At 34.9% G+C, this 12,550-nt stretch overlaps 1 protein-coding gene across 1 annotated transcript in view; it reads right to left on the bottom strand.

The window, feature by feature from the left end:
- The window catches only part of COL5A2 (collagen type V alpha 2 chain), a 138,760-nt gene that overhangs the window by 63,953 nt on the left and 62,257 nt on the right, over positions 1-12,550 (bottom strand). The window contains exons 2-4 of the mRNA XM_028123120.2: positions 6,979-7,203; positions 4,376-4,389; positions 18-50 (exon numbers count right to left, since the gene is read on the bottom strand). Coding sequence (XP_027978921.1) covers positions 18-50; positions 4,376-4,389; positions 6,979-7,203 — 272 coding nt within the window. The remainder of the gene's footprint in view (positions 1-17; positions 51-4,375; positions 4,390-6,978; positions 7,204-12,550) is intronic.

Below are 12,550 nucleotides of genomic sequence, written 5' to 3'. Positions count from 1 at the left end.
TATATATATATACTTACAACAGGCACTAATCCTGGTTCTCCTTTTTGTCCCTATGAAGCAAAAAAAAAATTCAATTATCAAAATATAATAGCTTGTGCATAATCATGTCACACTAGAATATTCCATATAAACACTGGGAATCTCAATGTAAGAAATGTAAAAAATGGGTGCCAGGTTGGCTCAGTGGGTGAAGTATCTGCTTTTGGCTCAGGTCATGATCCCAGTCCTGGGTTCGAGCCCCATGTCAGGCTCCCTGTGCAGTGGGGGGTCTGCTTCTCCCCCTCTCTCTGCCCCTCCCCCCTGCTCATGTTCTCCCTCTTGCTCATGCCCTCTCTCTCAAATAAATAAATAAAATCTTAAAAAAAAGAAATGTAAAAAACAAAAAGGAGATGAGAAAAGAAACAATATTTACAGTAGTCAGACATTATTGATGAAAAAAATTACTACCATACGAAAGACACAAAAATATCAATCCAATATTTGAAAAGCATAAAGTTATTTCACCTTAGTTTTTATAGTGAATAAGCCTAACGAATTGACTAGATCAGGAGATACTTGTCATGAAAAGGTGTAAAGTCGAAGCACCATAGGAACACTACCCAAAGTCTGAAAACTCAAAAGAAAATCCAACATTTGGATATGTCTGAATTTTCACACTCATACTACATGCCACCTAGTTTTTAGTAACTTCCAGATGCCATTTCTAAAACTCCTGCCATCTTTTTTATAACTCATGGAAGAATCTGAGAAATAACAAGAGGTAAGTTTGCTTATCTACCAAAAAAGGAAGAAAGAAAAGACATAATATTGGTTAGACAATTAGGAAAATCTAGAAAAAATATTAACTGAATAGGAAAATAAAAATAACACAAGAAACAATCATAACTTAAAGGAAATAACATCAGGCAGTTTAGTTGGCTTTTACAATAGATGCAGCAAACACAACAGATATAGATGGGATCCTTTGAACTTCAGTTTCTCAAAAATCATATTCTCATAGCATGATTTCAAGTACATAGATTAAATAATATTGGATGAATTGTACGTTATATGGCTCTATTTTACCACATATTTACTTCTATTATTTATTTTGGAATTTGTCTTCCAACAAATGTTGGTCTCCCCAAGGTCATGATCAAGTCAATTTTATATCCTCAGTTTGACATAGAGAAATCCTCAATAAATTTTTGAACGTATTAATTTCCATTAATATAGTATGAAGTAATGCTTTTTACTGGGCAATTGCAGATTATGAATACATTAAGGATTATACCCAAAATGTAGAAAAAGCTAGAGTAATGAGTTCTATTTTATTTAATTTCTCTTTTCACATGTAATGCTCTTTTATCTGACTATAAAAATAATATGGGTTAATGGGGAATTTTGAAAATAGAGGAAACTTACAGAAGAAACTAAATATCATACTCAACACCCAGGAGAAAACCGTTTTTAACATTCTTGTATTCTTAGTTTTCCATCATGTACCCGAACTTGATTTACCTCATCAATGCCTCAGTATTTTACTCTTAGAATACAGTTTCATTTTTACAATTAAAAATAACTACAATGAATATCCTTGTTTATAAATATTTGTGTAGCATCTCTAGTTAATACCTTACGATGTATTTCTAGAATTTAAAGTTGTGGGTTAAAGATCATACATATTTTTCAGGTTTTTGATCTAGATCACTTAAGCATACTCCTGAAAGGTACAATGAAATTATATCCTTTCAGTAGTATCTCACATCTGACAAAATTTTGTGAGGTGAAATTTTAAAACTATTTTACAATCCTCATAGTCTTAGTAATGGATTCGATGGCAGAACCATACCCTGATCACACCTGCTGATTCTAATGCTCAGGTTAGAATTCGGCAGTGGGAGATGGTTCTACAGAAGCAGGATGGAGCTCTATCTGAGTAAGTTCAAGGTAGGACACGAGACTAAAAGACAACCTACAAAAAGACTAGAAGAAAGGGATCAGCACATACGGGCAGCCAAACAGAGCAGGCTTATTTCTGCATTTCTAAGTCTCCTAACTTCTAGCCCAGGCCTTCCTATTTTTAACATAACCTGAAAATAATAAAAAATAACCTCTTAAGAGCTGTAAGAGCTTTCTCTGAGATACTGAAAGAATTTGAATTATTTAGAAAGGGTAGATAAATCCATGCCCAATACCTAAAGGACTTTATGAGAATAATACTGAAAAAAAAAGTTCCTTTCTAGAACAAATCTAGAAAAACAAGTCAAAGGGAAGAGGAATTATTTCAGCCAAAAAGAGAAAAATGGGATAGTCCACTAAGAATGGTTGAGAAATCTCCATTTTAAGAGACCAGAAATTAAAATGCAGCCTTGGCTCTTACTTTGTGTTTAGGAGAAATGGAACTCGCTGATATCTTTCTCAACTAAATTGTAAGGCTTCTGATATCCTATTATGAACTTTCTGTTGTTCCACAATACTTGATATGGGATTAAGTGCTCCATTATCAGTCTGATAATACATTTTTCTAATGATTCAATAACGATTCTTATTTTGGAAATAAGCCACCAGTGTAAGTATTTGTTGCTTTTTTTTTTTAAATATGGGCTTTGAGTAAGTTAATTTGCATGGAATGATCATTTGTCTAAGCTTTTGCTAAATTTGATTTTCAAACCCACTGGGAAACCTAAAATTCAAATACTCAGATTCAGATGAGAATTATAGCTTAATTTTGCTTCTTGTCTATTATTCATCACTTAATGCCACATGGACATGCCTCACCACTTTTACAAGATGGCGTTACCATGGAGACCATCACAGTGTTTTTCCCATCATTGCATCATCTGTATCCTTTGCCTCATACGGGGATATGACAAAGACTCAGTACTTATTTGGGGGTTAACATGAATGAACGAATATGTTATAAATAAAATCAATATTCATATAAACCAAGCACAAAATACACTTTTATTACATTACATTTCTGCTCTGATAGTTCTGATGGCACTTGATAATAAATGACAGAGTCATGAAGATAGTGGCACATAACTAGAATGTGGTACATTGGCAGCTGCTTTGAGGGTGCCCTCCCCGCTGCACTGCCTTTGGGAAATTTCAGATTTAATTTCAGATGTAAATTAAATGTGAGCTGTTATTCGTAGACCTACTCCTTTGACATCTATTCAAATCTAAATGGCTTCACTGATATTTGTTCCAAATAAGACAATTTATGGTATTGCCCTTTTAACTAAAAAGTGTAAAAGTAGCCAGGACCTCCCCTTGATAGCATCACTTTCATTTACCATGAAGGTATAGCATTGCTTTACCTGATTATCTGATTTTCACCTTACTGAAGTTCTACTGTATGCAAAAGTAAAGACAGTTTAAAGTTGGTGGTAATCTGCCTAATATCTGCCATGAAATTCAGGATGACTGCCTATTTCCATTCCTGACCCCTGAGTCCATCCCATCTGGATAAGACTGAAGCAAATGCCACCGTTTTCAAATTAACTAGAAAACTGAGAACAATTCCAAGAGAATGGAACTCTCTTCACTCAGGGGGATTACCCATATCCAGAAGACACGTGGCTAAACTAGCCAGGTATATCTAGGGTCATGGCTAAATTGTACCACTGTCCTCTTGAGTGTAAGGATTGTTTCTGGGATTATTAGATTATAGGCTCCTTGAACCGGGGGGAGGGGAGAGAAGAGAAGGTGATGTGTGTCTGGTAAAGTGTTCAATTACTTCTTTTAAGTGAATATTTACTTTCCAACCAGTAGAAGAGGGGCCACAACCCCACTGAGGGTACAACCATCACCCCCACCCACTCTTTCTTTCTTCCTTCCTTCCATCCATCCTTCCTTCAATTAAGCAGTAACTGAACTTCTAATATGTGTAAGGTATATACTAAGCACAGTGATAAATGCAAATAATTTGTTCTTTTTTTTTTTTTTTTTTTTTTTTAGAGAGAGAGGGGGAGGAGAGTCAGAGGGAGAGGGAGAATCATAGGCAGGCTCCACACCCAGCCTGGAGCCTGACAGGGGGCTCCATCTCATGACCCTGAGACCCTGACCTGAGCCGAAATCAAGAATCAGTCACTTAACAGACTGAGCCACCCAGGTGCCCCAAAAATGCAATTAGTTCAAAGGTTAATGTGGAATAGTCTCAATCTAAGGGATTTACAACCTTCTAAAAGAAACATCTATAAACAAAAATTAACCAAGTGAATAAAATAGAGGCAGCTGTAATCTATAAGCAAAGTATTTCAGATATTTATATTTGGTAATTTGTACTTTACAAAAGGCTTTCAAATACCATAAAACACAGTCCTGAGTGGACAGTATTAGAATGAAAAAGATATTTTATGAAAATGAAACTATGCAAAGTAAAACTTACCTTTCTTCCTCTACCTATAAAAAGAGAAGAATAAATACATTAAATACGTTATTTTAAGGACAAACAGTTATTGAGGATCTCCTAAATATTTATTTTCAGTAATAGGTTTTTGGGGTGTAGAATTTAACTTAAACAGGTTTCCTTATTACCAGTAGGCAGAACTCAAAAGTTGTTTTAGATCAATATTTCCATAACAGACAAAGTAATACATCCCTTTAGAAAATTCTGACATTATGTAAATATTCTTCACACCATTCATATAGCATTTAAAGTCCATTAAGTTGTAAAATTAACTATTAAAATTGTAATGAATTATCTTCAATCAATATTCTATATTTTTGTTTTTTATACTTTTTTTGAGTAGGCTCTCCATTCATACAGCTAAAAATCCAAAATACATTAAACGTACACAATTATAGAGTGAAAAAAAGCTTCTTCTATCCTCTCCCTTTCCCCTATTTCCCATATTTCAACCCCCCGGAGGGGGACACCATTACTGATTTTTCTATTACTGGTCTTCCCAACCAAAAATATAACGGGACATTCCATTTTTTAAAGTTATCATTTGTGTTAGCAGTGCTTTACAGTTTTTTTCAGGTAGATCTTATACATTTCATGTTGCTTATTCTTAGCCATTTTATCCTATGTGTTGCTATTACACATGAGGTATGTTTTATTCCCATTTTTTATTCTATGGGGTGATTGTTGGTATATAGTAAATCTACTAATTTGTTGATTTTACACTGCATTGTCTTACTAAATTAATTTTTAGTAGTTTTTTACTCCATTCCCTTTAAGTTTTATAAGAACACAATTATATTTTCTACAACTAATCATTTTACCTCCTCTCTTCTAATTTCTAAAACTTTCATTTCTTTTTATCTAATTGTTTGTTCAGGTACATTCAATAATATTAAATTGTAGTTGTGATGATGGATATCCATGTTCTATCTCTGAGTTTAAAGAAAATAAGTCTAGTACTAAACATAATGAAGCTTTTAAGCTGAGAAGTAAATATTTTATCATGTTAATGAAATGCCATTTGGTACTAAGTTACTAAGCATCTTTATCAAGAATATTTATTCATTTTTGCCAACTATCTTTATTTCAATTATGAGGAAAAGCAAATGCTCTTTTTTCATAGTTCTGTTAAAATAATTATTTTTTTTAATGGCAGTGTTGATTCTTCCGTGCTTCTTCCTCTGTCATCTTCATTTCCCTATGATGGTTTTTGGTTTTCTTTCTACTTCTTTCTTCATCATTAATTATTTTGTATTTCTAATGTAGGCCTTTCTTAATAAATTACTCCACTAAGTTTTACTTAGTTTATGGTGAAATGGTCATAATTTCTATCAGTTCTGTGGTAATATATTTACCAGTATGTTCTTTATTTTGTAAATGTAGCTAAACTCTCCCATCTTTTTTCTTAAAGTATCTTTGCATTAATGCTGTTGCTAGCTCTGTTTTTATTATTCATTTTGGGACAAACTGGACTTTCCAAACCCAGCTATTTGCAGAAGGTCACATATTTTGCTATTTTTTTTATTTGCCACTATTGTCCCAACTTACTTATCCCCACAGGTTTAATTTTACTTTGTTCCTGGAGCTTCTTTGCAGATTGCATCAGCTTTGGGTAGCCCTTAGGTGTCATATTTTTAATTCTTCCTATTATATCTTTCTGATTATTTAGCAAATAATTGAGTTTAGGTATTTATTCAAGGCACACTGTTACTGTTGAATGATATCCAAGAGGAGAACTGGTAAATTACTGTCTAATATTTCATGAAAGTATGGTTGAATACCTCATTTTATTTGTTGTTACTTGCAACAGAATTTTGAGCAGGAGAGAATAAAGCCTTAACACTATTTCGACAATGATGCACACACCACTAAAACATTCATGACTGCTAAAACAAATAACCTAGTAGTTTAATATTAATCTTACCTGGTTCATTAAAACATATGAATATGAACTTGTTTCTCTAATATGTGTCTTTAACACATGTATTCAAATACAGTCTATATTAAACACAGATATTTGTCTCCAAAATGTTTTAAAAACCAGGAATTTATATCATTCTTTTCTTCAGGAAATCCATCTCATTCTTTTGTCTTTCTGAGCCATCATTAAAAGCATTCTGCATTCGTGAGTCGATGTAACAGAGGGTGCTCTGGCATTAAATTATATTAGAAATAATTATTCCATTCCCAAGAGCAACCTTGGCACCAGAGAAGACAAATGTGTTTTCTAAATCTCTTCTTGGACATTAATGGACCTCACAGAATACCAACAAATATTTTGGAGGCATCCAGCATGGACAAGGTAACAAATGACCATCTGAAATGACTATAAGAAATTCTCAAATTAGACATAACCACATAAAACTCAGCCCCAAATTCCCCTGGTTTTTAAGAAGACAGGAAATTATCCTCTCCCTCTCACTAATGTTAGATAAGATGGGTGAGCAAAACCATTAACCCCAAACGTCATTGATGAGTGGCTTCATTATTCTCTTTGGTTGCTGAATTCTGAGAGCAAAAACCACTGCAACTATAAAGATGAGTCATTGGATCAGTTCTGGGTTGGCTTTAAGCTTTCTTACCAAAATTCGTATTGCCACCTCCAGTTGTGTGTGGGCAGACAGGACAGCATTCTCCAGGAGGGGTTACAGGGTCAGCACATTCAAGTACATCCTGGCACTGTATCTTGTCACAAAGAATGGCTCCATTGTCACAGACACAGATCTGGCAAGGGGCAGGTTTCCAAATGTCTCTGTTTAAGTACATCTGACCATTCTGAGTACAGGCTATTTCTTCACCATATCCTTCTAGAATAAGAAGAAAAAGGGGGGCGGGGGTTAGTAATCTTCTGAAATTTTGGAATCTGGGAAATAGTTAAGGTGAGTCATCCTGTGGGTTCAAAAAATTCTGGGCTAAGCAGTAACCTACCAAGGAGGCAAAACACAAATGAAGTTACTTCATTGGTATTTACATACTAAGTAATATGTAATTCACAATGAAATGATTATGATACTTATATCCTAGCATGACAGGGGAAGGGAAAAAAAGTGATCCAAAGTTGAAAGCAGGTAATGTTTCCCAAAAGATTTCATTTGTGAAGGTTTAAATAACCAAATATAGGAAGATCAGTAAGAAGAGATTAAAAAAAAAATCTGAAAGGGGGAGAAAAAGAATAATTCAAAAGGGAATATATAATTTCCATGTTTGGTGAACCATATGTGATTTTCAATCACTAGAAACTTTAGATTAATAAATCCCAAAACAACAGAAGACAATATGTATTCTTGTTCCATGAAGAAAAACTTAAAAAAAAAGTGTACGGGTTTTTAAAAATTAGTTTTAAACATAAGGTAGAAAAGAATAACAGTATCTCATTTCATGAGATGTATTTACTAAACTAAAGATGCTTACTAAACCACAAAAGACAAGCAAAGCTTAAACAGGCAATGCATTATCTTCGCATCAAAATTAATTAAAGAAAGTCATGACCACAACAATATGGTAAGCTATTATATAATATCTGCCAAATACTTTTCTACATTTAGATAAAAATGTAATGCAGATTTAGAAAATATATACACACATTTATACATATAACAATTCTATTATACAATTATTATAAGATAAATATATTACTTCTTTAACTTTGTGACTTTTAAGAAACAAAACTATGGTATTTTAAAACACAATGTGGATCATAGCAACCTTGCTTAGTTCCTTTAGAATCCTCCAAACTACTTAAATTCTGAAGCCCAAAGATCCCCCTTCCCAGTCCTTGCACAAACTCCCCTTCCCCCATGCCAGGCACACAGAGCTCACTATTACGGTTTGCTTGTCACCTGCCCCCACCATTCTGGCCCCTCTACAAAAGCAGACCTCCTTTATCCAACTCATTCACTCATCCACCCATTCATTCATTTTGTATTATATGCCAGCTAATTAACCAGTTTCTAAAATGTGGACAGGCAAAAATCACTGCCCTCATAAAACTTATCATAAGTAGTATCAGTTTACTATTTTTATTTATTTCCTTATCTCCTTCGCTAGCCAGTAAATTCCGCGAAGTTAAGGACTAGTTTTTCTTGTTCATCATGGTATTTCTAAAGCTTGACTCCAGACCTTGCAGGGAGCCAACATTCAACAAATAGTTGTTCAATGGATAGATGGGAATGCGTGAATGAGTCTAAATTATGGTTCACTAACTTAATTGCACCGGTGTTAACTTTGTATTTTACAAAACTAAAACTAAAAATAAAAAATGCATTTGTGATTAGTATATAAAAGAATTTATATTTTTTCTTTATTTTTAATTGAAATGTAGTTGATATACAATATTATATTTTCAGGTGTACAACATAGTGATTCCACAATTACATACATTACAAAATGCTCACCACAACATATGTAGTAACCATCTGCCAGTATACAAAGTATTATAATAGAAAGAATTTATCATTTACCAATATACTCAGTGCAGAGCTACAGATAAAAATTTCAGTTCAGGGGAAAGACATTGACCCAAATATCTATCCTCCTAACTCTAGAAAGCTTTTCTTGGGTAACATTCTTCTCATTGCCCCATGGAATGCTTTCGCTTCACGTATCTAGTCCTTCATCCCAGCTATGTGGCAAATGGAGAGTTGCTTTCAAAGCACAATGCCACATTCTGGTTTCTGTGCCATTCACAAGAAGATAACTAAGGCACTAAGTTTCTAATCTGTTTCATCTTCAATAAAATAGGTTTATCACAAAACACACAGCTGACCAAAACAGTAGTGACTCAGTGTATTTTAGGAATTTTAAACGGGGGAGAAAATAGAACTCATGCCTTAACATGCTGTAATGCAGGATTGTTTTGAAGTAAATTAAAAAATTTATACATCAAATAGCCGTGTTACTTTTAGAGGGAAAAATCACTGTGAGACAATGTAACTCTATAACGAACATTTCCACAAAACACAACCTATCCAGAAATGGACTTATATCTATAGTCCATTGGACAATTCAGTTAAGTAAATAATTTAAGAGTAACTTTGTTCATTAAGTTTTGATTGAGAAAGAAATATCCAATCACAAACACTAAATGCCATTGGCTGAAAAAGAGATTCACGGTAAGTTCAAGTAGCTTGCTTCTCCCTTTCCATACCCTGAGGGGCAAAAGTGTTTGACATAATTACTGAGAGTTAAGTGGGTATGCGCCTAGTACTGCGTGTGCAAAATATTGAAAGTTCTGTTCTATTTTCAAAAAGTATATATTATCATTACCAGTTACACCAATGAAACAATTAAATATGTGGAAATTAGAGAATATGAAAAACAAAAGAAAATCAAGATGCCATGCAATAATGTTGTCAATTAAATATCATTAAAATGTGTGAGAGACTCTTTGGGGGTGAGTTATCCTGTTCTCTGTGGCTTCTTTGGGGTTAGAATAAAAAGACACATCCTCTCTTTTGTGTTAACTCATAGAAGGTCACTTTCTTCCTGGAAGTTTAAGACAGCATGACCTCAAGTTGCCAAGGGGCAAAGAAGTAAGCCACTGTATGACTTTCTTTAAATGACAATGTTAAAAGCTAGTTATATACTCTGAGTCATCACTGGTCCTATTCCCCCTGAGAATTTATAATTAAATTTAAAATGATGTGGAAAGTTAGTTGGAATACTTTTAAATGGCGAGGAGACGAAAAACCACATTTGCTGCTAAACCCTGTCTTCTCTTCCCCCGCACAAGAATCCACACACATTACAGAGGGCACAAAAACTCAGTGAACTCTCATTGTTCATGTCTGAATGAAAGACATGTACAAAGAAACATCGAGTAGAAAATACAGGGTGGCTTGCCGTTCTCGGGTTTGTACATGGTAGTTGTGCGCCTGATGATTAGGTTGGCCCTGCTGTTTTCTCCATAGATGTTTACTTCAATGAGAAGAAAAGTAAAATAGAAAGCAAAATTGTAGACAATTTGCAGTGAAGTTGTCATGACATATTATTTTATAAATGACAATATTATAAAAGAAAAAACAAATAGAAATGTTCATACGACATTCTGAGAGGTTCAATACTGTCCTGATTCCTCCACAGAAATCATAAAAATTAACCCAAGTTAACATGAACCTTGATTTAAGGCCTAGAACTTAAACAGTTACTGGTCTTAAAGTACATGGGTAAACAATTTTTTTAAATAAAATCTGAAAGAAACATTCCCAAACTGCAATATTGTGACACTTGTAGTTTGCTATTTATGTTTATCTTTCTTAAAATTGAGGAGGATTGGTAGATATCTGATAATATTGCCATTATTTTGTGATCTTCTGTGGTGTCGCAACTTCCAAAAATTTTGTCTTCCAAGCTGCAGGGTTCTTTTACCCTTATCATATTCCAACAAACTGAACCAGTTCATTGTGAAGCCATTACCACAAACGTGCTGGCACTGATATCTTAGACAGACAAGATGTATTTTATCTGACCACATTTTATTCCAGAGTAACTCAATTGTCCTGTGTTTCTCATATATCCTCATAGATGTGTCTTCTCATAAAGCTTTGATGTGCTTTTAAATGTAGTTGTAAGAATTCAGTTTTAATCACTAGATGGCAGACCAAATCCACTATCTTATTACAACAGATAATTAGAAATTCAGTCATCAGAACTGCTGCTCACCTACTGGCCATGCCCTAGGTCCACATTCCTTTATAGAATTATATTTGTACAAAAAAGCCTGCATAGAAATGGCCATATTGAAACCTTTGACTGCCCAGGAAAGATGTGATTCTCTTTGTGTAGGAAATTATTGGGGTCTACTTAAAAACTTCGGGAAATAGAGGAAATAAAAGTCCCTAAGCCTATGCTGGACATTCCCTAGACACTAACTGAAGTTCTTCCTTGCAGAAATAATGTAAAGTTCTCACATGTCACACAAATTTTATCTCTTATTCAGACAAGTGTTTGCTCAGATAATTTTCCCCACTGGACTGTGAGCTCCTTGGGAGCCAGAACTATGTTCATCTCAGTAACCTTCACACCCAGTGTCATATAATTAGCCTTTGATGAACATTTTTGCAGGGTGGATGAATGCATGAGTGAAGGAAGGAAGGAATTGTCCATTGATACACTTATTAAAAAGACAGCACATGAAGCTGTCCTTCTTTCTTCCCTAAACTTCTCAGAGATGATATACCCTTTGGGACTCCTATTTTGAATGAAAAGGAAATAGGTCACTTGATGGTTCCTGCCAAGTGTGTCCCTCATATTTAGACCTCTGTGGGGCCAGAAAGGAAGAAGACCGTGTCAGTCACAACAGCTCATATTTTGGAACAATTTTCAGAAAGCTATAGCAGCCCTCCCGCCTTCCTAACCCAGCTGGCCTCGGTGCCTGCCGGGGTTATGAAGGTCTGGGCTAACATTATTTAAAGTTTCTCTAACTGTACAAGTCTTTAAAGGACTGCAATCAAGGCAGCGTCAGCTGCCGCCCTCATGAAATGGGCAAAGACTGCCTTAGGGCATTCACATTCACAGGAAATAGCAGCAGGGCAGTCCCTTGTGGCCCCCTGGACCGAACCACGGATGCTGCCTTTTCCAGCAGCACACAGCATCGCCCCAGCTGCTGGCTTTCCTTCCAGAGAATCTTCCAAGGAATTCCCTCCCTTCCCTCTGCTCTTGGGCATTGTTTATCACCAGGGAGAGACAAAGAGGTTAGAGTATTCAAGTGCTTCCTTTAGACTCTTCTGAGTATATGCCAACAATTTCACATTCATCATTTCTCTTTCCTCTTCTTTCCCCATTTAAAACATTAGATACATAGGAAGCCATCAGGGAGAGTGGAGGGGGATCTGTCACGTACTTGGACAATATTTTTCCCCCTCAGCCTCAAGGTCCCTGAGAGGGTAAGGGGGTAGGTGAATAAGGAGTAGGCCTATGGAGTTTGCATCCTTTGTTCTTCCATCCACTATAGACTTTCACTTTTCAAATTTAAAATCTCCTTTTAGGATGGTTATCCAAATTGTTACTTTTGTTGTGCCCACCTCCTCTCTTTATTGCACCAACTGAACAAGAATAGGCATTCAATGATTATTTGAGCTGAGTTAAATTTCTATTTTGTGAAGAACAATCATATTTTATATTCTAAAGCAATGTAATAACAATTAATTTTGAAAA

This window comes from Eumetopias jubatus, unplaced genomic scaffold (assembly GCF_037043125.1).
Source record: "Eumetopias jubatus isolate StellerSeaLion01/CBP00866 unplaced genomic scaffold, mEumJub1_p1.0 scaffold_3, whole genome shotgun sequence".
NCBI classification, from domain to species: domain Eukaryota; kingdom Metazoa; phylum Chordata; class Mammalia; order Carnivora; family Otariidae; genus Eumetopias; species Eumetopias jubatus.
The sequence above is the reverse complement of the archived record's forward strand: the minus strand, read 5'-3'. Positions and strand labels throughout refer to the sequence as shown.